We start from the raw sequence: 26871 nt of genomic DNA, 5'->3' as shown, positions 1-26871 counted from the left end.
AACTTTTTGGGCAACCCAGTATATTCACTCGTTCCCCCAAACACTGATTGAGCGCCTACTGTTACCCAAGCCCCAGGCTTGGTGTTCATCACTTAAATGAGAACAGAGAGAGTTTCTGGAATGTCCAAGATGACCAGAGGTTTTAAAGATGATGGGCCTCAAAGTTGAAAATATTATATACGTTATTTAATACGATTCAGTAACTTGGTGCTGAGAGATGTAAAGTCCCAAGACAGGGAATGGAGCTGCCTTCTCCAGTCCCCTGCCTGATTCTTCACTTTTCCTGGGTGAAGAAGCATCTTCTATCCCCATGATGACTGCCGTTTTGATCAGTCCAGTGTGTCTCTTACCCACGCTGTCTGATAACTGCCCTCCATTCCATTTAGAGTATCTACCCCACCCCCACCCCAAACACACACACACACACACACACACACACGCTTCATGAGCTCCTGGTGGGGCTGTCAATCATGAGGCCCCGTTCTTCTAGGTCAGAATAGAACAGAATGGGGCACAAATGTGGCCAATCACAGCACCTCACTCCCTTGGGCCAAACAGAGAGAGGGACATCCAGGGGCTGGTATGTGATTCATGAAGGGCCAATCAGATTCCTTCCTTGATATATGAAAATTGGGAGAAGAAAGTTCTCGTTGCAGTGGGGCTTGCTAACCTTGCAGAAGGCAGCTGGGGCGAAAGGCCACCATCTTTCCAAGTCTCAAGAAGGCAGCTCATTGCAGTAGGAGCACATGAAGCTAACAGATGAGGAGAGAGAAGATAAAAGATGGAAGGGTCAGGAAAGGGGAGAGCCTAGAAGTCCAGGGACAAGTTCATCGTGACAGTCACCAAGGCTGAAATGAAGGAAAGAGAGGTCAGAGCAAAAGTGACTGGTCTTCTTTTTGAAAGTCCCTAAGCTTGGCCCAGCTTCTGGAACACGGTAGGAGCACGATGCATTTGGGTTCCATTTCCTCTCTTGTTCCTTCAGGAATTCATCTGGATCTTCTTGTTTACGTCATGCCATGGTGGCACGTTCTTTCCAGGCTACTTTTGATGTTAGGGTCTTGTACCCCTCAGGGAAGACATGTGGAATCTGACTAGGGACTCCATCCAGAAAACTTTATGACACATGGAGGGACTTTCTAATGTCCTATTTTTTTGCATCTCCTCCTTACCACACCATTAATATATATTAAACGTACACTATATGACAAGGACTTCATTCATTCAACAAATATTAAATATGCCAACATCATTGCTAAATACTTTAGACATGATCTCTCTTTTGATCCTGACACACACAAAATTACCCCGTAAGGACTATAATTATACCCATGTTACAGAGGTTCCAAATGAGTAAGTCATTTCCCCAAGTTTATAGAGATTGCTAAAATGATCAGATTCAGGACTTGAATCCACATCTGCTTCACTTCAAACATTAACTCTTTTATAACCAAAAGCATCCTGCCTCCCATCCAGTTTGGGTGTTTTTTCAGTGCCAGCCCAAGAAATGAATCATTATCATTCCTTTCACAGAAGATAATTATCCTGCAATGGGCTCTGGGGACTACAGGTGTTTGGAGAAGTCAGGAGTAAGAGGACCCCATGCTTTAACTTGCCAAGGGGGTTCTGTCTGGGGAACCACTGACTCTCATGTTCCTGCCCCCAGGACAGTGCTGGGGAAGAGGCTTAGGCTGAGAGATCAAGGGTCACTGACAGATGGAGACTGAGGACAGAAGTTCACTGCAGGCTGTCATCAAGAAAATATCACATTTAAAGATGAAACAGCCCCTTTCACTGGAGCATCTATTTTGTCTCTTGGGCCTTCAAACATTACATTTACTCATTTTAATACCATGGCTCCAACCGATGTTCTGTGTGAGATCACACACAGAGGAATCAAACTAATTTGAGATTACACGCCCACTGCCCTTTCCTAGGAAGAGCGTCTTCTTGTTTCTAATTAAACGTTTTCTTCTATGACAAATGCCAAGATGCCAAAAAAGATCCCTATGAAGAATAAGAAGTGGCAGGAACTTGGGGTCACGGGGGCGCTATTCCCCATGTCTGGGTGAGCTTTGTTTTTGGCGCTGAATGTCAGTGATTTGCCCAAAGGTCGTGGGATTTTGGGCTCTTCTGGATGAGTGTGAACCAAACTCCAGAGGCTGGGCTGTTTTGCACACCCAGCTATCAGAGAAATCTGTGCTGCTACCCCCAAATGAGTGTACACAGAGCTGGTGTTAGGGTAGCAATACATCAGTCCAAATCCATTCCCAACCCTGGGCATAAGACTCAAAAGCCAGCACCCTAGTCCCTGCTGCCCGTGTAGTTTGGTGGGAGATTATCAAGACAGGGAATGGGAGGATGGGGTCGTGTCCCAGTTCTGTCTTTTGCAGCCCCGGTAACAGAGGAAGGAAAATAACTTTTACTGAGTGCCCACTATGTGCAAGGAGCAGTGAGGACTTTCACAGCCTCTCAGCCAGTCTTCATAACAATACCAAAAAGAGGGTGTTATTACCAACGTGAGGATACGCACAAGGTGAAGGTGCTGTCTGCCTACCATCACACAGCCATGGTGAGGTAGGGTTAGGGTAAGAACTCAGATCTGTTGTAGCCTCTCACTCTTTCCACTTCATCTCTGAGTCCCTTTTTCATAGCAAGCAAAGATGATAAACTCATGGGTGAGTGGCAGATGAAAAATGACAAGGGTGATAGGCTTCATTGCTCCAAAGGTGCTGCCGGTGGAGGGTAGAGTGAGCTTGAGTATCAGTCATCACTCCCTTTGCCCATTATGAGCCACTGCCATTGGCTTCTAATTAAGATCAGGCTGCTGTTTATGGGAACCTGCTCTATGTCAGATGTCCTGTGAGATGTTCTGCATTTCCTTTTTGAATGAAATAGAAGACACACTGATTCTGGGCTTCCTTTCTTCCTCGAATTGCTGGGGAGACAGGAAGTCCATTCCGTTATTGCATCAAGAGCAAACCTTGTCACCATCACCAGCCCTCTCCAGGGAGGACAAGATAATGGGAAAAGGCAAACTTCGATGAATAAGAAAGACCCCAGAAGCAGCATCTCTACCTTCTCATCACCAAACAGGGCTCAGTGTGACTCAGAGCACTTTATTCCAATCTCTCTGCCATAGTGGCTCCTGGCTCTGGTCTTAAGACCCTCCAAGCAATTTCTCAGTTTTACAAACATCTGTGTCACTTAACCTCATACACTCCACTTCTTTATTTGAATAAACTCAGGGAAGATCATATTGGCCATATTTCATTGGATTGGCCTTGTCAGGGACACTTTAATGCTGTGTTGTTTGGTGACATCCTGCACTCAAGTTGCCAATGTAGCCATAGCCCAATGGAGGCCACAGGGGCAGAGGAAGGAACTCAGTGTCTTGAGTGATGGTTATATCGAATCAGCACGGGTGTTCTGGGTCAACAGCCATAGCAATGTGATCCTAGCTGGATCCCAAAAGCATCCCAGACCACGGAAATGGACAGAAAGTGAATGTGGTTCAGAAGCACAACGGCCACTTTGGGAGACAAGATGGCACCATGCAATTTTGAGTCTTATCAGCTATACTTCATATCAGTCAAATGCATCCATGGTTCTCTCTCTGTATTTCCGATTCCGGTCTTTGTGTCTGTCTGCCTCTCTCTGTCTCTTGGTCTTTCATTGTCTCTGTGTCCATTGTGCCTTTGTCAGTGTGTCTCCCTGGTAATCAGACTCCCACATGTAAAGAGTCCAGGAACAAGACAGACTTGGATTTTTATACTGCTCATCCACTTAAGAGTTTGTGATCTTAACTTGTCTCCGAATGTCAGTTTCCCCATTATTAAAATGGAGATCGTAACATTGACCTTGTTGAGTTGCCATTAGGATAAAATGAAACAAAGAGTGTATAGCAGGCAGTTGAGTTGCTGGCTCCTAACAAGTGCCCAATAGATATGAGTTCCCTCCCCATCTCCAGTGCACTTTACCCTCATGATATATTAGGATCCTACCAATCTGTTGGCTTTCCTCTAGCGTGGCCTGCCCTCGGCCCATTTTCAGATCAGCCAATGGAGCCATTGGCTGCTGGCTGCAGCTATTTTTCATCCAGTTGGTCTCATTCCAGCAGTTTCATGTGGCCTCTTGCTGTAAATCAGTCTGGGAGAATAAATGTCCCCAATCCATTAGTGCCTTTCCACCACAAGCCAATTTGAGCCACAAAACAGACCAGCTTCTTAATGGCCACTTAAATACATTCCTGCAGCCCAGTCTGGAGACTCTCAGCCTCGAACCCCACCAGCTCCTGTCCAAAAGAACCTCCACTGTTACAAGACTGCTGGCAGCAAAGGCATAGACCAGACCCTTAACACCTGCGGGGGGCAGGGCAGGGGAGACCACAAACCCTGGTTTGCCTAGAACGGTTCCAGTTTGTCCCTGCTATCCCAGAGTAATTATTAGCAGTGTTCCTTTCACTCTCCAAAGAGTGCTGGTCTGAATGATAGCGACTATAAAAGGTATCTATGGAAACCAAGAATAATAGTTTATAGTAATAATAATAATGTCTAGCATCCATTGATCACTTGCTGTGTGCCACACATCACCATAAAGGTCCGGATGCACCGTGGGCTCATTGTGACGCAGCAGAAACCCCCTTACAGCACTCTGAAGGGAGGTGCTATTATTATCTCCGTTGTATAGAGCAGGAAGCTGAAGTTTAGAGCAGTAGGCCACAGGGTCAAGGTCAGCCAGTGTAGAGGGCACGGGTTGTGCCTCACTCAGATCCCTTTTACTGGGCCGTGCACCCATCCTCCGGCTGCTGGGCGAGCTGGCTGCTCAGAGCTCAGAGCAGTCCCCGTCCCCTCTTCCATGGGGAACAGAGGCTCCACATCCCCCCCTTGGAAAGCAGCCCAGAGCCCAGAACCGACTGATGACAGGGGCTGGGGGGGGGGGGCAGGTGTGGCCCAGAAGGCTTGGCTTCCCCCATTGCTACAAGGTCAGATTGACTCTATGGTACAACTCATGCTCCAGAACGCCTGGTGGGATCCAGCTGAGACCCAGCTCTTGCTTGGCTACTTCCCCAGCCCCATCCTTCTTCCCTTGCTCCCAGTCTCCCGAGAGCACCTCTTACATCAACCACTTCAAAAAGCATCCCTGTCCCAGGCTCTGCCTCCAGGGGACCAGTCCTAGGATAGCCAGTTAGCAGGTGGCTGAGCTGGGACTCATGTCTAGGAAGGTCTCACTCTTCATCACTAAGCAGATGTGATATAACACTACCTATATTATACATCTCCAAGTCATCAAGTCTCCAGGAAATATGTCATACAGGCATAGATACGATAACAGTCACAATGACTACTGTTTACTTAGTGCCAACTTTGGGCCTCTTTCCTGCATCTGATCCTCTCAACACCATAATGTTCATTTTAGTATCCCCATTTTGCAGTTGAGGCATAAAAATCTTGGAGAAGTTGAGAGAGATGCTCACCGAGGTTACACGGATACATCTTTCTCCAAAGGCCAGGCACTTTTTCCCCTCGGCCAGTTGAATCACTTCCTGTGTAAATTGTTCACTGAATGGTAGATGAAACAGATTCCCCATTAAAGTTGATGCTCTGGCAACAATTTAGATGGAAGACTGGGCTATCCCTCCCACCCTGCACACCCCGCAGTGGTTCTTTCTGAGCTGCGTTTGACCATCAAGCCTCCACTTTGGGGGGAAAGCCGTATTACTCTGGGAATGGCCAGAGAATGTTTCCTTAAGCCAGACATAAACAGATCAAAGGAGCCATATTCACTGAAGAAAGGAAAGAAAGCAAGCTTATGTGCCAAAGGTCCGGAGAAGTAAATTACATATCTTGTGGCTTTTCCAGAGAGGGAGACAAAATAGAATAAAAGGAAAACAGCAGAGCTTTAAGGAGAAACAAACCAGGATTCAAATCCTATCTCTACTACCTGTGTGATGTTTTAGCAAATTACTGAACATCTCCAGGCCTCAGTTTGCTCTACCATAATGCCTACTGCGCTAGACCACAGATGAGGGGGTAAATGAGATAAAATATGTATTTCCCCCTGCCTCTTCTCTTCCGTTTCCATGAAATTTATACAGTAACCAACTTGGACCCTCATTCCAGGTCTGAATACTACTAGTTCAGATAAACTGTGGTTTATTCTCTAGCAAAAAGCATATCCTATTTGATGATAAAAGGTTTACATTAAAAATAGAGAATGAGAGAGAGAGAGGGAGAACAGATAAGAGGGAAACCTTCATCCAGGAGGCGATCAGCTGATCCATAAAACTACAGAATGAGTCATCCTGGCTCCAAGGCTAAACTTACAATCGATGGGCATCTTTGGCCAGCCAGTCCTAACCCAGTGGAGAAAGAAGGGCCCAGCGGGCAATGCTCACAAACCGATTCCAGCCCCACCTTGCAAAACCGATTATCTCTGCTTCCAGCTGGGGGAAATGAAAATCAATCTGGGCCTTTGCAATCCTGTATTCCAAATCCGCCCCCTCACCCCCCATGGCTGGCTAGCTTTCTGAACAACTGGGGTGGGGGATCTGCAGTGATTCCATTGTGTGTGTGTGTACGGCTCCAGTGAAACACAGGCTTCAGTGTCTGGCTTTGAAAATCAGTCTCCCGGCCTTCATCTTGACATTTATTATTTCGAAAGGCTTCAGATCCTCTCAGCATTTATGCAGTAAGCGAAAGGCTGGAGAACCCAGACCTATTTGGCCTGCGGATGACAATCTCTTCTCTTAAAAAGTAGCTTCAACATTTTCACTCCCTGAAAATACACTCTGACAAAGAGTCCTAGAACCCAGTCCTCAATTTGAGGAGGGTCATAAATCACACACACACACACACACACACACACAGTATTTTTGATAGGTGGTTTAGGAAGGAGAATGATCAATACACAGTTTTAATGTTACTAGATAGACATTCTTCCACCAGCAAGTGAAGAAAAATAATGACTCAACAATCCCCCTCCAGGCGTCTTTCCTCCATCCATTCATCCAGCAGTAACTCAGGCATTCAGCAAGAGCTTATTCAGGATATACTGGGTGCCCAGCTCTGCGCTGGGTACTGGGAATTTATTGGTGAGCAGGGCAGAGGTAAGCTCTGCCTTCTGGGATCAGCCAGCTTGGTTCAGCAAGCGTTAACAGAACAGAACTGTATAGGATCCCCCAGTTGGCCAGAGCTTTGTCCCCTGCCCTGAATTTCCCAGGGAGAGGCCCCTGTGTTTAGAGTCAAACATGACCAGCCCCATATGTGATGAGTGAGCCAGAGAGCAGCGACCGCCTCTCTCCAGCCTCCTTCCAGTCTGGCGAATGAAACCTGCGTCTGCTCTCAAAGCGGCAAAGGGGAGGGGAAGCTCCTTTGCCTTTTTCTTGCCTCTAGATTGCTCCCAGATTCTGAGTTTGGGGGTCTAACCTGGGAACCGGTGAGCTGGCTGCTGCTTTTAGGGAGCAGTGTCTGTTGGGGGCTTTAAAAAACCGCGATGGGAAGGGGTGGGCCCATCTCACTCAAGAGTAGTGGTCCAGTGAACCCTCTGGGATGAGCCCTCCCTCCCCAGAATTCCAAGGAAATGACCATATAGTAACAGCACAAGAGAGGCTGAAACACTCCAGGAGGAATCCCAGCCGGTTCGGGGGGTGGGGGGAGGGGGAAGGCAGGAGGGAGGCGGCAGTCTGAGGTTCCCTGGGGAGGGGTGGGGAATAGAAGGGTACTCAGATTGCTGAGCTCCTCCTGAGATGGCAGCAGGAGTTAGGAGAAGATTCAGTTGTTTTGTTTGTTTGTGTTTTTCCTCTTCAGAGAAACACAGAAGATCTTGCCTGTGGGGAAAGAGGGGGGGATGAAGTAGCAGTCTTGGCCTCAGCCCTCACGGGGCTGAGATGCTGGGTACCTAGGATGCTTCCCAGTTCCTTTCCCCATATCAGACCGCAAGGACGGGAGTGTGCAGCTGTGAGGAGGAAGGACGCATTTCCCCAGCCCCGCACTTCGTCCCCAGCCCCACCAGGACAATAGCATAGAGGCTGAAAAGGTCCAGTATCAAATCCTGGCCATGCCACTTAGTGGCGGCCGAATGATCTTGGGCAAATCACTCTCCGAGCCCTGGTTGCCGCACCTGTAATGGGGGGCAATGATGGTACCTAACTCACTGGGTCCCAGGAAGTATTAAATAAGATCGCACACATAAAACTCTAAAAAACGATAGCTCGTACACAGTAAGCCGACGGTTATTTTTTAAGCATGTTATCGTCAAACACCCTCTCCTGGCAGCTGAGCTGTCCTACCCCACGGAGAGCTCCCGCGGCGCAATCTTCCAGACCCTGAGCGCTGGGCGCCACATCGACCCTTCCCCTCTCACAGGCTCCTCCGGTCACTCCTAGATCCGGCTCGGGGAGGGCGAGGGCCGCCTCTCAACATCCTCCCCAGCATCAGCTGGCCCAGGGCCTCGGGGAGGCTCCGAGACCCGGGTGAGGGCGCGGAGGGGGGTATCCACGGAGGCTCTCCCCCCACCTGCTCCCCGGAGCACTGAGCGCGCAAAGAGAGAAAAAGAGAAAGGCGCGGATACTGGACCAGGCTTTGACGCGGATCTTGAGCTCGCCGTCCTGCGGCTCGGGCATGGCCTTCCTGGTGACCCGCAGCTTGTTGAGCCCCCCGAAGCCGGCCAGCACCACGGCGCGCATCTCCTGGGCGTCCCCGAGGCGGTGAGAGCCGCCGCCGCCCTCCGCCGGCTCCTTGACTGCCTCCTTCTCGATCATTTGCTCCGTCTCCTCCGCTTTCTCCACGCCTTCCTTGGCCATGGCGCGCGCGGGCGCGGGGCGCACGGGCTGCAGCGGCTGAGGCGCGGGGGGCTCGGGGCTCTTCTCCCGCGGGTTCCTCCTGTTGAATGTGGGATGCTCAGCGGTGCAATGGCTGCAGCTTCTGCGAGCAGCGCCGCGGTCCACAGCCTCCGCCGTAATCCTCCCAAGAGCCGCGCCACTGTCCGCCCCACCTCGCTCCCCACCGCTCTTCCCTGCCCGATCAAAGCCTCAACTCCAGTTTCTCAACCAGTGTCAAATCAAGCTCTTGATCGTAGACCCAGAGTCCAGATTTGCCCCAAACTCGTGAGTTAAACATGCAGAGAGGACGCCTTGTCCTCCGCTGTGGGCGCAATACTTCATTATATACGGTGCAGGTTGGGCGCCTTGAAATGGACAGAGATGAATGTCTGAGTCTGGAGGATGCCTCCCCGCCCCAAGGTTGCTTCCTCTCCCACCGACATGCGGGAGCGGGCGGGATAGACTGGAAATGGTGCTTTTTCCCAAACCATCAGTCCCAGCTAGAAGAGAGGAGAGGTTCTGGAAGCTGGAAACTAGAAATCCCTCTCGCTGCCCCGAGGAGTCCAAATCCAGGGTCTTCGCACTCAGGACCTCCAGAGTTATAGCGGATGCTCTTTACGGCATCGCCAGGAGCATCTTCTGATGGCTAATTCTCACTACCCGCACCATTTGGGGCCGTTAAAGAGGCTCCAAAAAGAATTCAGTACCAGAAAGCGGTCCTGTTCTTGATTTGACCTCCCCCGCCACGAGAAGATCAGATCAGTGTGCACCCCTCCGCAACACAGTCGTGTACACACACACCCACACACACACACGTGTGTGTGTGTGCCCATGCGCAGCAATAACTGGCTTTTTGTCTTTTGTTATCGAGGCCTTTGAAAAAGAGCTCACGGGAAAATCTTAGATTTTTTTTTTTTTAAGGAAAAAAGATGGGGGATTGCCTTACGGCAGTTTAAGGAAAGATGCAGTTGAGGAATGATAGGTGTATATTCTAGTTACTGTGCAACCACAGCCAGCCTTGGGATCTTGGATGACTCATTCAGTCTTTCAAGCCTCAGCTTCCTCATCCATAAAATGGGTGCATTAATTTTGTTTATTTGCATTGTGCTAAATGCTGGGCTGGACATGACTTTCGATAACTCATGGTCCTTACCTTAGAGAAGCTCATTCTCAGAGTGTGAGGCAGGGAGGACACAGTCAACAAATCGACAGGACACAATGAATAGTGTCAGTGCCTCTTCTCCCTCCGCCTCTCTGCTTTAATGCCCTGGCCTTCTATTCCTCAAAAAGAGTATTAGGTTCCCTCCTACCCGCTGTTGTCCCCAAGCCTGGAATGTATGTCCCACCTCCTTGCGTTAATTCTTAGTTCACTCTCAACTCAAGCACCCATTCCTAGTGAGAAGCTCCCCAACCCCAGGGTATGTTGGCTGTCCTGTATGGTAAACTCTCATGACAGTTTGTAACAAACTTTTATGTGATTACCTGTTAATGTCTTTCCCTTTTCCGGCTGTGGTCTTCATGCGAGCAGGAGCTATTTCTGCCTTTATCCAGCATGGCTTCTCCGGGAGGTTAGCACGTGATTGGTACATTGTAGAATATACTCAGAAAAATGCTTGTTGAATGAATGAATGAGTTTGTGAATGCAGATGCTACCCAGAGGAGGGTACAGTCGAAGAAGACCTCAGAGAGCAGGGGACTTGAGCCAGACCTTGAAGATGAGCCAGAGTCCTCAGGCAGGTGGTCTCAAGCACCTTCAAACACAGAAAGGTGACAGGTGATAGGACTTTTGGGGAGACACTGCCTTATTCTCCGTGAGCTGAGCATTGGCTCTGTTTGGCAGTCACTGGAGACTAGGCTGAAAGGTTGGTAGGCACAAGCTTTTCAGGAGTTTTACAGACTGTGTTATAAAATTTAAGACATAATCATGGAGGCAATGGGCATCACTGAAGGCTTAAAACACAAAAACAAGGGAATGGCATCACCAGACTGCATTTCAGGGTAACAACTTTGGCAGAAAGGGGGTGATGGTTTAGAGGATACAGTTACTGGAAGCGTGGAGATCAGTTAGAGACTAGACAGACAAAAATCAATAAATCAATCAGTAAATAAGAGGCTCAACTGAGGCAATGGCTGTGGGGTGGAAGAGAGGAGATTAGAAGGAAGCTGAATAGACAAGGCTTGGCTAGTGAATTAAACATTTTATTGTAAACCCAATCGTCCAAATTATTAAGCCTGTTGACATTGTGAGATATAACGTTGAGGCTGGATTCTACCCTGAAACAAAAATTGTTTTTTCATAAATTTATTTATTTAATTTTGGCTGCATTGGGTCTTCGCTGCTATGCACGGGCTTTCTCTGGTTGCGGCGAGCGGGGGCTACTCTTCATTGCGGTGTGTGTGCTTCTCATTGCAGTGGCTTCTCCTGTTGCCGAGCACAGGCTCTAGGTGTGCGGGCTTCAGTAGTTGCAGCGTGCGGGCTCAGTAGCAGTGGCTCGCGGGCTCTAGAGCGCAGGCTCAGTAGTTGTGGCGCATGGGCTTAGTTGCTCCGCGGCATGTGGGATCTTCCCGGACCAGGGGTCGAACCTGTGTCCCCTGCATTGGCAGGAGGATTCTTAACCACTGCACCACCAGGGAAGTCCCTGAAACAAGTATTTGAGTGCCAGTGGTTTATTTTGGAGGTAATCCCAGGAAGCTCCCATCAGGAAGGCAGAAAATGAGCAGGGAAGCATTAGAAACCAACATAGGGTGTGTTACCACGGGGACAAATGGGACTCAAACCCAGAGACAGTGTGGAACATGCCTTAGTGTTATCCCTCCCAAGGAGTAAGGAAATGGGTATTTTTAAACTAAGTTTTCTGCTGACTGAACAGCTAAAGGCTGTTCCTGGAAGTGTTAACTCCCTGGCACTTCCAGCCTGCTCCAGGTACCTGGGCTGAGATGCCCCAGTCAGGATGCTCTCAGTAAGAAGCCATCACCTTAGACAGGGAATGGTGAGTTCAGAGGGGATATGGGCTTGGCGCTGACAACATCTGCAAGGTGTGGTATTGTTTTGGGGGTGACTACTCTTCTAGACACTTCAGGTATGTTTTGTGATTTGTTTCTCAGAATAACCTTATTAGGTAAGCATCATTATTCCTACTTTACAGAAGACGAAACCAAGTCTTAACATGGTGAATTATCCTGCTCAAAGGAACACAACGACTGTGGTGTGATACACAACTGACACCAAATGGATGCTCTTGACATGTCACCATGCATGTTTATTTGGGTGGGTCAAATGAGTCCTTCCCGATTGGTAATACTCCATGGCATTTTTGGTGTTCTTTTCCCCTTTATTGGCCTCCTAATACTTCTGTCCCACTAAGATCCCTTGCCTCGATTCTGAGGGGTTTCCTTTAGCAACAGAAAGTTAATCTACTTTGCACTCAGCACACAGCATGTTTAAGAGAAAGTGTTTGCCTTATAGTATGTTAAAAGGAATATAATTACTTCCTCCAAGGGAATCTTCTGGCTGTTTACAAACCCCAGATTATAATTGGTTTCCAGCTGATTGTGACAACAACTAAGAGGAAACACACCACAATCTGTGCTGCTTGGGGAGGAATACCTTCCTCTGCGTCTTATATACCACCGTTTGGATCATTAAGTATTCCCAAATCTTCTGCTCTCTGGTGGAATATGACAAGTGCCATGCGGCAAGGCATCTCTCCAAATAAGCACAATAAATCTATTTTCAATTTATAGAATTGATTCCCTGGGCATTAGCTCATTTAGAGCTTCAGTGGCGAAATATCTTACATTGTAGGGCAGTGTCACACAGCGCCCACTGCTGGTGAAATACAGTATTACAACTCAGCTCTATTAGCTTGTATATGACGTGGGAACAGGTGTGTGTCCCCGTGGGAGGAGTATAGACAGTCAAAATAGGAACTGCTCAAGGTATGAACCATCTTAGGGCAGTGTCACACAAAAAAGGTGAGATCTTTGAGCAAGAATATATGGGAAACTATCTTAGTATGATTTCAGAATGGTTTTCTAAATAACTTGGAATGGTTTTCTAAATAACTTGGAATGGTTCAGTAACTTTCCAGAGAAATAGGTTACCTGGAGCAAACAGTCAATGTCTGAAACTATATCCTTCAGTAAGATTTCTTCTATTGTATTTTCCTCAATACAGTTAGAGTCATTTATTATAGTACACTGTTTAATCTAAAACGTAATCCTGTGCCTTAGGTACTATGATCCTTATTTTACACAGGAGAAAATTTGATAGAAACTGAGTAACTTTCCCAAGGTCACCTACTTAGTCTGTGGCAAGCTGGGATTTGAAGTGGGAGGCAGTTGACTCTAAAATGTGGATTCTTAACCACTATGCCTAATGCCTATGGTTTTATAAGCTGTTATATGTTTCAGAATTTCCATAGAATAGGTTGAGAGGCAGGAGAAAAATTTAGAAGGTCAGTAATGAAGAACGGTTAGTAGTTGATGGCCACTGAAAGATCTCGGTAAAATCCAAGAACTCATATTCAGGGATGTATGCTATAATTTCTTATAGTTTGGGTTGATGTAATTTAAAAGGTAATGAAGCATGATTGACACAAATACAGCATTGTCTTCAGAGAGGTACTGGATAGGTATGCAGCCCATCCTGAAGGTGGTAGAATAAAGTTCCTATTTATATATCATAGGACCAGTCATAGATGGTTAACTCTAGATGTGTCAGAGGGAAAAAATGAACTGATATCTGTTCATCACCTTTTGAGTGCTGACCTTGTACTATTGCTAAGTACTGGAGATAGAATGGTGAATAAGACAAACATTCTCAGTCCCAATGGAGCTAGCATTCTAACTAAGGAGAAATATATTGGATTAGGTTGGGTTCCCCAGAAGCAAATCTTTCCTAATTCAAATATTTGAGTACAAATGGCTTATTTGAGTGGTGATTCTAGGAAGTAGGCATCTGTGGAATTGATATAGGGAAGGGAAAGAAGTCAGTACAAGGTACATTATCTAGCAGGTTATCACTGTCATTAACTCAGGTTAAATCCTGCTGGAGAACTCTAGATGACAGTGTAGAACACACCTCAGAGGTCTCCTAATCAAGAAGCAAGTTAAATGGAGTATCCATCAACTCCTATCCGTCCTCCAGTCCTCTTGGTTGAGGGCTCTTTCTGGGGGTTGCTAACCATCTACCCTTTCTGATCTGCCCTGTATATGGATTGTTTTGGAATTGGCAGTTAGACCAAGCTATCCTGAAAGAGTTGCAGGTGTCTTGATTTAAAGACATTGGGTCATTGTGCACGGCCATGGTGAGTTCCAAGAAGGTGTACGTGGAACAAAAACAATCGCTGCTCTATATATGAAACCAAAAAAATCCTAGTATGGTAAACACTGTAAAGAAGGAGTAGAACGTGCTGTCTGGAAGGTCAGAGAAGGTGTCACTATGAAAGTGACAATAAAGTATTAGATTCAGCTATGAATAACAAAACCCCCAAATAAGAAGGAGCTTAAAGAAAGTAGAATACACTTAAGGATGGTATGGTGTCTCCACAACGTCATCAAGATCAATGTTCCTTCCAGCTCTGTACTTCATCTAGATGAAGGATTGGTCCACATTCTCATGGTTCAAGATACAGCCCTCACACCCGTGTTCCAGGTAGCAGGAGCGAGACATGTGCGTTGGGAGAGAAAGGCGCACATCTTTCTTTTTAAGGAAACTTGAGGAGACCACCAAAATATTTACTTCTACTTACCTCTTATTGGCCAGAGCCTAGTCACATGGCCATATCCTGCTTCAAAGGAAACTGGGAAATGTCGTTTTTTCTTAGTTAAGTGACAACGCTGGAGGTGAGAGTCAGGGTTCGATAATTGATGGGGTATAGGAAAGATAATATTGGGATGTGGTATATAGAGATGTCACTGAAGGGCTTTTAATAAATGAATGATATTATGAAGAATGGAGGTTAATCCTCATAACATCTGGAAGTGCAACATTATCCAAGGATCTCAATCATGTGACTCAATCCTGCGCTCTCAACAACTCCTTTAAGAGAGCTTTTCACCCTTTTGGATTCTTCTCTTCAAAGGACTTTGACTGTCATTTTATAATGAAAGTTAACAAGAAGACTTAATTCTCTTTCCATAACCGAAAGATGCTAGTCATGAGACACTGAAGACCATTTTAGCTATTCACGAGCCCAATCACATATGAATACAATTAGAAACATTTCACCTGCTCTTATTCTTTTATCCGTGGAGATGTGGTCTTATCAGTTAGTATTATTTGGTACACACGATCGGCCAAGTGAGGAGAACAGTATACTGCACAGGAGTGAGTGAAAAATTTCAATCAAGTAGCTTATGTTTTTGAAGCCTTGTTCATGCTAAAAGATAATTTTTGAGTGATTTATTTTACCCCTCCCTCTGAATTTTATCAAGTATTTTCCCTTGATAAATGATTTCTCGTATGCATCATCACTGCAATGATGCCATCTGCTTCTTTCAAATGCTGCAGAGAGCTGTGTTTTTCCCAGAGTACTTTGCTATAGATCATTGTGAATAATGGTAATGTGATAGGGATGAAAAATTTAGGTTCAGAAGCAAACAAAGCATTTACTCCTCAGATGGAGTCCAAGAGAAACCCGAAAGGGGGAGAATTCCTTCCCCGACCCTATCCCAATCATTCATTTTCTTACAAGCTGAGAATATGATATTACAAATCAGGATGAATTAACCCTCCAGCTAACTCAGTCTCTTATTTTCCTGATGTCTCTGGTTTGGGCTAAGAGCTGATTCCCCTCAGAGTTTTGTTTCCATCGTTATTTGATTGGCCCATATCCAGATGGTTGGGGCTTTCTAAGAGTGATGACTGTGTGAAGCTACAAGATCTCGATGTAAACTGAAAATACTCAATATGGGAAGGGCACATTTTGCCTTTCCTGTTCTGAGGTTAGAAGTATCAAACCCCAGGAAATAGGGAAAATCTCTTCAGGACCAAGCATCCTACCCTTTTCCTTTCAGTATGCCTCTCCTCTTCACAGAGTTTAGTGGGGTGCTTTACACAAAGTGGGCAAGAAAGAATATCCATCTGTCATCCATCCAACCATCCATCAATCTATCCATCCACCCATCCATCCAGTTCCTGTATTCTTACTAGGCAATAAGCAAAGTGGACGGAACACATACCTTGTTTCCAGAACTTGTTCGTATCCCAGTTTTGTGTTTACTAGCTATGTGGCTTCTAGGCTCCAAGAGATTGAGAGAGTTGCCCACATTAAATAAGGATCAGAAGACCTAATTTTCAAGATGTGAAAACTATGTGAGATACCATGCCAAATCCTTCCAAGTATTATTTCCCACACAAAGCCGTTGATGAATGGACAGTAATTTCCTCTCTGCTTCCTTCATGGGTGAGGCTTGGTACATGTCCTGAGAGGGAGACAGACACATAAACAACATGGCACAATGTCCTAGGGAGGCAGTACAGAGCAGGTAGAGAATAGGTGCATAGGCTCTGGGATTGGATGGGCTGTGTTCCAGTCCTGGCTTGAGCTCTTCCTAGCCGTGAAATCTGGACTATTTCCTTTTCTGTTGCTTTATTTTCTAATCTGTAAGATATGGATATTGATCACACCAATTTTACAGATTTGTGGGGGAAATTTTCTTTTTTAAATCACAGATATCTTTTATTTTGTTCTTTTTTTTTATGTTGGGGGTAGGAGTTTATTTATTTATTTATGGCTGTGTTGGGTCTTCGTTTCTGTGCGAGGGCTTTCTCTAGTTGTGGCAAGCGGGGGCCCCTCTTCATCGTGGTGCGCGGGCCTCTCACTATCGCGGCCTCTCTTGTTGCAGAGCACAGGCTCCAGACACGCAGGCTCAGTAGTTGTGGCTCACAGGCCTAGTTGCTTTGTGGCATGTGGGATCCTCCCAGATCAGGGCTCGAACCCGTGTCCCCTGCATTAGCAGGCAGGTTCTCAACCACTGTGCCACCAGGGAAGCCATGTGGGGGAAATATTAAAGAAGTAATCCAAATAAATGTCTATGCTTAGAAGAAATACTCTTTATATGTTAGTGCTTTGTAGCTGCCTTTGTCATCGCACTTCATATTTCAATAACTGTTTAATTCATAAAGTAGAGAGTTCCAATCCAGCCTTTTACAAAGTTTATTCAACAACACAGTAGTTTCTGGGGATATTGGTTGATACTAGGGTAAAAGGGAGTTCTGTGATTAAATTTTCTTGTGTCTCTGTAGTGCAGTTAAGCCTCTTTCTTTAATGTAGGTCATTTTAGAGACACGCAAATCTTTTGATTCTCTAAATGGAGATACTGAATGCAGCTTCACCCCAAATTGCTTGACTTCCAGCCTTTTTCCCTTGAAGACTAGCATTCTGCAGGATGTCTTTTGGGAGAAGATGCTCTAGACAAATCAATGGATAAGTGTTTCGTGAGTGGCTGCTCAGGGATAGCCACTGTAGAGGAAAGAGAAAGAGAAAATAGCACGATCTGCCCTCAGAGAGCTGAGAGGCGTGCTTGGGAGAACAGAAAGTACAGACAGTTTAGAGAAGCCTTAAATACTAAACTGGGACCCAGAAAGATTATGAAACAGATAAAGTGGGTCTGATGGGGGGCACAATAGGGAGCAGTGGAGACTGTGGCAAACCGTGGTGCAGATGGCCGTTCTAAACTCAACTTCAGTCTGTCATTGCCACGTGAGGACGTGTGCTTAGTGTTGCCAGGCCTTCCAAATGTTCAAGAGAAGCCCGAAGTCTGGATTTTTATGTGAAATCTCCCCAACTTAAAAAATCCTGACAAATATTACATAGGATGAACAAAACTTATCTGTGAGCTACATTTAGCCTGTGTGGCACCAATTTGCAATGTTTGCTCTAAGCTAGGAGTTCTCAGACAGGGATGATTTGGGCCGCCCTGGGAACATTTGGCAACATCTAGACATTTTTGTTTGTCACAAGTGGTGCTACAGACATCTAACGGGTGGAGGGTAGGGATGCTGCTGAACATCCTACAAGGCACAGAACTGCCACCGCAACAAAGAGTTATTCAGCCCCTCACGTCAATATTGCTAAAGTCGAGAAATCCTGCTCTAAGCCATGAATCCTTAGATCCTGCAAGCGAGGAAGTCCATGGTTTTGACTTGCCGCCTGTGTGACCTTGGAAATGTCCTTGTTCCACGTGGTAAAAGAAGATATTTGGACTAATTGATGCTCAAGGGACTTTCCAGCGCAGGGGCTGAGCTCACATCAGTCATCAAGGTTGGCGGTGGCCTGGCACACGGGCTGTCTCTGCAGAGACGACATTGATCAGAAATGATAGCTACTGAAATGACAACACACACTGGGGGAATGTTTCCAACCTGGAAAACTGTTTGTCCTTTTGATGAGTTCAGAAGCCTGTTTCGTGCAGGTCTCACTCCATACACTTGAATAAATTGGAAGCTGATTTTAGAAGCTACTGAATCACCCTGGGCAATTTTGTTGTAGAGCCCGTTCATATTTTTTTAAGGCAAAAATCAAAGGACATGCTTTAATCTAATATGCCAATGCCTTTCCAAATACAGTCTCTCAGATATTGATTTTGAGTTTTGGCATCGCACGAGCCTGCTTATCCAGTTGGTTATGAAGAACAAAGTTTTTTGGTTCTTTGTTCTTATCTTAAGGATCTAATTCAATCATGCCCTCAGTGGAATTGAGGCAGGCTGCAGGATGAGGTGCGTGGAGTGGGGTAGATGCTTTGACCAGGATAAGCAGTGATGGCTGGGGGTTGGGACAGTGAGTAAATGAAGGTAATGAAGCCTGGAGTCTCCAATAATACACCCAGCACATTATTGCTACTGTCAACTCTGACCCCATCTCCAGGCACTGGGTCACCCACTACACAGGCTGCCCTCGTGTGGCATCATTCCTCCTTCCCCCGACACGCTGCAGGGTTTCTCAAAGAGATAAATTACTAGGGAGAAAGGGCTTTCTGAGATCATGCAGAGGTCGAGGCAGGGATATTGTTGCGGGACTCCTGGGCCCTGACCCTTTTCCCCATGATCCCGAGAGAGGAGGTTGTGCCTTTGGTGATGGTGAGTTTCAGGAACCAGGAGAGCCAAGTGTTTGCAACGTTTGCTTTAACAGCAGCGTGTGTAGATTGTTAGGGCTGGTTCTTCTGGAATGATGGTGTGAACCTGAGGATACACGAGCAGTGGCACAGCGAAACTTCCACGCAGTGCAGATGATGTCATCAGCAACTGTGCCCTTGTTAAGGGTTCTGGGGGCCAGAGGAACTGCACCAAACCTGCTACATCTGCCCCTTCTCTGGGTGGCAATCACTCTTCCAATAACTTCCTGTCTCCTTAGCCTACTGAGTTGGGAAATCAATCTAATTGTATGGCAGGTGTATGAGTGAACCTGCCGGTCCCTAACACACTTGAAATGCAGGTCAAGGCACAATGCTGGCTGCTGTGCAGGTGTCTTGGTTATGGTTTCCCCTAAAGCAGACCCTGAGACTAGGATTTGATCCAAGCAGTTTATTTGGGAGGAGATCCCAGGAAACGCTGGTAATGGAGTGGGAGAGTTAGGGATTGAGAGCAAACAGGAAATGTGTACATTTTCAATCAAGTGGCACCTGGGGCTCATCCCCCCACCCACCCCAGCCCGGGGAATTATAGAAGGCAGTGTAGAACATGCTTTTGAGTTATTCCAAATGGTCATTGATGAAGCTAGGGTATTTTATCCACCAGGAATTCCCCTTGTGTAGTTTGTTGAGAGCTGCTTTCAGAAGCATTAACTTTTCAGAACTGCTGACCTGCCCTGCCTTCAGGCCAAGCAGGGTCCCACAGCAAAAGCCCTGAGGCAGAGAGTAGCAGGTGTTCACTGCTGGCAGCTGTAGGAGTGCAGAGCTAAGTGTTAAGGGCAGAGGGGTGGGCAGTGCTGGCAGCTGCAGTAGCATATTGATTTAAATTATTATTGTCATCCTACCACTTAACACGAATGCAAGCCAACTATAATATCCTCATGCTTATAGCTCTTATAAACAACTACTTAAAAGCCAAACATGCTTACATATTATATCTTTAAGCAGTAAAAAGCCATATAGATCAAATTTACAATAATAACTCTGTGTGACGGGTGGTGTGGTTTGGTCAGACAAAGCCAAGCTTTGTAATGCAAGTGTGATCCTGACGTCCAAGGAGCATGTTGTTTTAAACCCAGAATTCCAGTTACATCTTGTGGTAACTAGATTTCCCCCCAACTTTTCTAAATTCCAGCTGCTACAAAAAGTCAGCCCTGCAGCTATGAGGTCATCTGGTCTTCACAGGACATAAGTGCATTATTTTGTATTGGCCTTTTATCAGTCAAGGTTATTACTTGAAACTGAGTTAACTTGTAAAGGAAAGGAATTAATTGGAGGGTGTTGGGCAAGCTCACAGGGTCCCTGGGGAGGCTATAGAATCATGGAATTTGGGAAGCAGCCGCGACCCCCGCTGAAATCAGGCCACGGAACCTGTCTCGTGAGGACACGGCTCTTGCCATTTGTGGTAAATACGGGACCCCTTTGCTTGTGCCACCACCAGCAGCGGCAGGCATCGGGTGCCACTGCTGCACCATCGCCCTGTTGCTGCTCAAAGCTTGACTTTGCTGCCACCGCTCCAGCCAGCCAGCCTCAGAATCAATTCTCTGCTACCTTGCTTCAAAGCCCGGTTTGGGTATGAATCTGACTAGTGGAGATTGGACCATGAGCCTGCACCCTCATTGGGAAGGAAGCTGGCAAAGCAGACATCTGGTGTCATCAGGTTCTAGAGTGGGATTCGGGGTTTCCTACCTCCAAGGTTCAAGGCTGGGGTATTCCCCAGACATAGGAAGAAAGTTCAGACTCTGTGTAGCCAAAAGAAGGTGACTAGTGTCCACTACAGTTTGTTTTTGGTTTTTTTCTTATTAGTATGTCACATTTAAAGAGGCTACAGAAAAACTAGGTGAGCTGGTCACCGTCCACTAAAAGTTATCCCAAAAGATTATCAAAGTGGTCAAATTTTTAAAAAATGTTTTAAAGTTCCCAAAATAGAGAAATGGGAAGTGCTCAGTACATGAGGGCAAGGTAGTCTTAATTCTGCACCTGTTACTACCTCTCATCCTAGAAGGCAAGGGTTATGTCTTATTTCTTTCTTTGTGGGTAATTATAGGCATTGACTAAAGGAGGGGAAAGAGGTGTTAAGCGGGGTCGGGGCGGGGGGAGGAAAGAGTTTATATTAGGTTTTAAGCTCTTAAACATGAATAGGTCGGGGCGTTGAGTTAGCAGGAGCCATTTAGCACCTGCTCTTCTGAGAAGTGCAATTTCTAGGGTAGAGCAGAGAAGAATGCCACTTGGTGTGGGAAGAGGGTCTAAGAAAAGGTGTTTTGAAGCCCAGGGAAACTCAGCTATGGTTTGAAGAAAGAACCATGGTATAAAATCAAGACGGACCAAAGTATTTATAAGAATACTGAATGTTCTAGAGGAAAACGTGCTTAAGGGAAACATTCAAGGGTAACTTGGCTTTCCACAGTCTTTGCCCTGGAAATAAAACTCAGAGGAAATCTACTAAATCAAGACCCCTTGAGCAGCAGCTTTGGATGACTTCAGTTAACACACCAGAACTTCTGTGGGGGGAAAATGAAGGTTTTATTATTTTTGGTAAAACATTCTAGGGTCCCAGGTAAGTTTACTTTACCAACTTTCTCTAATTATGTAAAAATAAAATTATTCCCCTAAGAAGAGTACTGGAAACAGATGGGCTGCATAAACTATCCAAGATTTTTCCATCTGTGTTTTTGGGCATCTGGGTATTAACTTGGGATTTCACGGAAAGGCATATGCTCAGAAATGAAAGTCATTTTTCAGATAAACACAGCTCAAGTGAGAAGGCCATCCCTATTCATGGAAAAGGCCCAAGACAGACAATCTAGAAAGGGCAGTGATTTATTTAAGATTGTTCCAATTAGTAAGCTGGAAGCGTTTAATTTAAATACAAATTTAAATGCTGACTTCCTTTCTTTTGCCAGTAAACATGAAAAGTGTGTGAGAAGTGTGTGTGTGTGTGTGTGTGTGTGTGTGTGTGTGTGTGTGTGTGTCTTTGAATGCCGCAAGCCGGTATGACTTTAGGTATAGGGCAAACGATCCACATGGAGTGTTTTGGGGGGTATAAAGTGGTACAAACACTTGAGAGGGGAATTAGTGCACGTGAAACAAAAGCCTTTAGAAGATGTAAACTTTTGATTCAGCAATTCCCTTTTTAGAAAGATATTTTAAGAAAATTATTAAAGACATATGCAAATATTTCCGCTCTAAGCATTTTCACTGCAGCGTTAATTATAATACCACAGACCTGGAAATCTCAACTTCTACAAGAATCATGATATGAGATTCTCTCCCATAGCCATACAATTGAAAACCATGGGACTTTTGAAAATACTATCAATGGAAGAATATTTTAAGCAGGTTGAAGAAGCATCCAGATGAGTGATGCCTCTGCATATACATATGTACTTGGTATTAAGAAGATGTGGAAATATCAAGGAAGTTCTTAATGATGCTTATCTCTGGTTGATAATTTTATGAATATGCTGACATTTTTATTCTTTATGCATATCTGTACTTTCTAACTTTTCTACAATTAACATATATTGCTTTTATACTTAAACATTTTTTGTTGTTGTTGTTGTTGTTTTTTGCGGTATGCGGGCCTCTCACTGTTGTGGCCTCTCCCATTGCGGAGCACAGGCTCCGGACGCGCAGGCTCAGCGGCCATGGCTCACGGGCCCAGCCGCTCCACGGCACGTGGGATCTTCCCGGACCGGGGCACGAACCCGTGTCCCCTGCATCGGCAGGCGGACTCTCAACCACTGCACCACCAGGGAAGCCCTCGATGTTTTTATATACATCCTTTCATTAATTGCCACAATATCTTGTGAGGTAGAAAGTGCTTTTATTTTAATTTTACTCCCATTTACAAGAAACTGAGGTGTACACCACTAGAAAATGGAAACCGTGGGTTCAACCCACGTTGGCTGGTTCCCAAATCCACATACGTTCATCACATCCACTGTCACCCAGATCCCAAAGGGTCTTCCCGAGGACTCTTACACCTGCTTTTCATTTCCCAGAATTCTGTCCTCAAATTGGCTTTGAGAGACCAACGTTCCTTTTCAGAGGAAAAAAAAAAAAAAAAAAGGAGGCAAGATTTTAGTCTATCAGATTTTAAACACCCAACAACTATTTACCCTCAGGGTAGGATTATTTCTCCTGTTGCCGCACTTCCTGGGGCAGAGAGTACACCAAGTCTAAGAAAGTAGATAGTATTTGGTGACAGGACACCAGGTGCAGAAAGAGGCAGGCTCCTCTGGGACAGCACAAAGGAAAGGCTGCACGTGGCAGTGTAGAGCCCAGATGCCTTGGAGATACTTCACCAGCCAGGTCCAAGAGAGCTGGCCCAGGAGAAACGCAATGAATGAATGAGTGAATGAATGAGTGAATGAATGGGAAGTGGGTGGGGAGTCCTAAAGCATTCCTAAAGCATTAGAGATACCAAGGGCAGTGGAGGGAAGGAACAGAGAGAATTTCCAAGGGGGAAGAGTATTTTTTAATCTTTTAACTGCAAAATAGGTGATGCTAAAGCATAGCCGCAAATGCTTGGATGAGAAGTCCCATCTCTACTCAGTTGCTGGGCCAAATTGAAGAACTAGGGGAGCCATTGGTCCTAGGGCTGGTATGGGTTGGATGGTATAACTCAAACCCCAGAGAAAGGACTGTTGGGCACATGTCACACCTTACCTCACGTTGACCCTAAGTGTGTAAGTGACCGACTGACGTTAGGGGGTTTAACCTTGGATTGTACTGCTCGCTCTTCCTTTCTCATCCGTGTTGATTTAACTTTATTTTTTTTGAATATGTGGAGAATTAACAGGCTTCCAAAAGTCAGAACGATACAAAATGGTACACTCAGACAAGTGTTTCTCCTTTCAGCACCCCTTCCACCCTGTTTCTCCTGCCTACTCCTTAAAGGTAACCAAGTTCATCGTTTTCTAGGTTATCCTTTGTGTTTCTTCTGAGGTAGATTAGCACATATTTATGTACATTTTCTTTTTTTCCTCTTCTAACACAGAAGGTAGCATTCTATATATGCCTTTTTGCACTTTTCTCTTTGCCCCTAATCTCTCCCGGAAATCAGTCTGTAAGCAGTTCATAGGGATCTTCCTTATTTCTTTTTACAGCTGCCTAGTAATCCGTTGTGTTTAGTAAATACCAAGGTTTATTTTTTTCCTGATTTTTTGCTTTTTGGTTTTTTTTGTTGCTGTTAATTAAGACTTTATTTAGAAAACATTTAAATAAAAGCCCTGAAATTAGCAGCAGTTTGACATCTTGGAAAAGCACCATTGCCAATACTAATTTGGAAAATATACAGAGATGTATTTAATATAAAGATATATTTAATAGTCTGAAAGATATGTAAAAGCTTATTCACTCACAGACCCTTAGAATAACATATATCAAGCTTTATACTTTTTTTTGAAGATTACTATTCTTCTCTAGTTTTTTTTTTTTTTACATCTTTATTGGAGTATAATTGCTTTACAATGGTGTGTTACTTTCTGCTTTATAACAAAGTGAATCAGTTATACATATACATGTGTTCCCATATCTCTTCTCTCTTGCATCTCCCTGCCTCCCACCCTCCCTATCCCACCCGTCCAGGCGGTCACAAAGCACCGAGCTGATCTCCCTGTGCTATGCGGCTGCTTCCCACTAGCTATCTATTTTACGTTTGGTAGTGTATATATATGTCCATGCCACTCTCTCACTTTGCAACAGCTTACCCTTCCCCCTCCCCATATCCTCAAGTCCATTCTCTAGTAGGTCTGTGTCTTTATTCCTGTCTTACCTCCAGGTTCTTCTTGACATTTTCTTGTCTTAGATTCCATATATATGTGTTAGCATACGGTATTTGTATTTCTCTTTCTGACTTACTTCACTCTGTATGACAGACTCTAGGTCCATCCACCTCACTACAAATAACTCAATTTCGTTTCTTTTTATGGCCGAATAATATTCCATTGTATATATGTGCCACATCTTCTTTATCCATTCATCCGGTGATGGACACTTATGTTGTTTCCATCTCCGGGCTATTGCAAATAGAGCTGCAATGAACATTTGGGTACATGACTCTTTTTGAATTATGGCTTTCTCAGGGTATATGCCCAGTAGTGGGATTGCTGGGTCATATGGTAGTTCTATTTGTAGTTTTTTAAGGAACCTCCATACTGTTCTCCATAGTGGCTGTACCAATTCACATTCCCACCAGCAGTGCAAGAGTGTTCCCTTTTCTCCACATCCTCTCCAGCATTTATTGTTTTTGATGATGGCCATTCTGACCGGTGTGAGATGATATCTCATTGTAGTTTTGATTTGCATTTATTAATGATGTTGAGCATTCTTTCATGTGTTTGTTGGCAATCTGTATATCTTCTTTGGAGAAGTGTCTGTTTAGGTCTTCTGCCCATTTTTGGATTGGGTTGTTTGTTTTTTTGTTATTGAGCTGCTTGTAAATTTTGGAGATTAATCTTTTGTCAGTTGCTTCATTTGCAAATATTTTCTCCCATTCTGAGTTTGTCTTTTGGGCTTGTTTATGGTTTCCTTTGCTGTGCAAAATTATCTCAATAGATGCAGAGAAAGCTTTCAACAAAATTCAACACCCACTTATGATAAAAACCCTGCAGGAAGTAGGCATAGAGGGAACTTTCCTCAACATAATAAAGGCCATATATGACAAACTGACAGCCAACATCGTCCTCAATGGTGAAAAACTGAAACCATTTCCACTAAGATCAGTAACAAGACAAGGTTGCCCACTCTCACAACTCTTATTATTCAACATAGTTTTGGAAGTTTTAGCTACAGCAATCAGAGAAGAAAAGGAAATAAAAGGAATCCAAATCGGAAAAGAAGAAGTAAAGCTGTCACTGTTTGCAGATGACATGATACTATATAGAGAGAATCCTAAAGATGCTACCAGAAAACTACTAGAGCTAATCAATGAATTTGGTAACGTAGCAGGATACAAAATTAATGCACAGAAATCTCTGGCATTCTTATACACGAATGATGAAAAATCTGGAAGTGAAATCAAGAAAACACTCCCATTTACCACTGCAACAAAAAGAATAAAATACCTAGGAATAAACCTACCTAAGGAGACAAAAGACCTGTATGCAGAAAATTATAAGACACTGATGAAAGAAATTAAAGATGATACAAATAGATGGAGAGATATACCATGTTCTTGGATTGGAAGAATCAACATTGTGAAAATGACTGTACTACCCAAAGCAATCTACAGATTCAGTGCAATCCCTATCAAACTATCACTGGCATTTTTCACAGAACTAGAACAAAAAATTGCACAATTTGTATGGAAACACAAAAGACCGCGAATAGCCAAAGCAATCTTGAGAATGAAAAACGGAGCTGGAGGAATCAGGCTCCCTGACTTCAGACTATACTACAAAGCTACAGTAATCAAGATAGTATGGTACTGGCACAAAAAATAGAAATATAGATCAATGGAACAGGATAGAAAGCCCAGAGATAAACCCACGCACATACGGTCACCTTATCTTTGATAAAGGAGGCAGGAATGTACAGTGGAGAAAGGACAGCCTCTTCAATAAGTGGTGCTGGGAAAACTGGACAGCTACATGTAAAAGTATGAGATTAGAACACTCACTAACACCATATACAAAAATAAACTCAAAATGGATTGAAGACCTCAATGTAAGGCGAGAAACTATCAAACTCTTAGAGGAAAACATAGGCAGAACACTCTATGAAGTAAATCACATCAAGATCCTTTTTGACCCACCTCCTAGAGAAATGGAAATAAAAACAAAAATAAACAAATGGGACCTAATGAGACTTCTCTAGTTTTAAAATATTGACTACTAAACTCAAATTTTAAAATAGAATAAAACACATCTGTGGGCTGTGTATTTATCATCTCTGGCCTGTGCATAGAGTTGAAA

General features: G+C 44.8%; 1 protein-coding gene across 1 annotated transcript in view; it reads right to left on the bottom strand.

Moving 5' to 3' along the window:
- The window catches only part of VAT1L (vesicle amine transport 1 like), a 146528-nt gene extending 137611 nt beyond the window's left edge, over positions 1 to 8917 (bottom strand). Inside the window, exon 1 of the mRNA XM_065899199.1 lies at positions 8574 to 8917. Within this exon, the coding sequence (XP_065755271.1) occupies positions 8574 to 8800 (227 nt within the window). The 5' untranslated portion in view covers positions 8801 to 8917. The remainder of the gene's footprint in view (positions 1 to 8573) is intronic.
- Positions 8918 to 26871: the final 17954 nt, after the last annotated feature.

Source organism: Phocoena phocoena, chromosome 20 (assembly GCF_963924675.1).
Source record: "Phocoena phocoena chromosome 20, mPhoPho1.1, whole genome shotgun sequence".
Classification (NCBI taxonomy): domain Eukaryota; kingdom Metazoa; phylum Chordata; class Mammalia; order Artiodactyla; family Phocoenidae; genus Phocoena; species Phocoena phocoena.
This window is presented reverse-complemented; position numbering and strand designations above follow the sequence as displayed.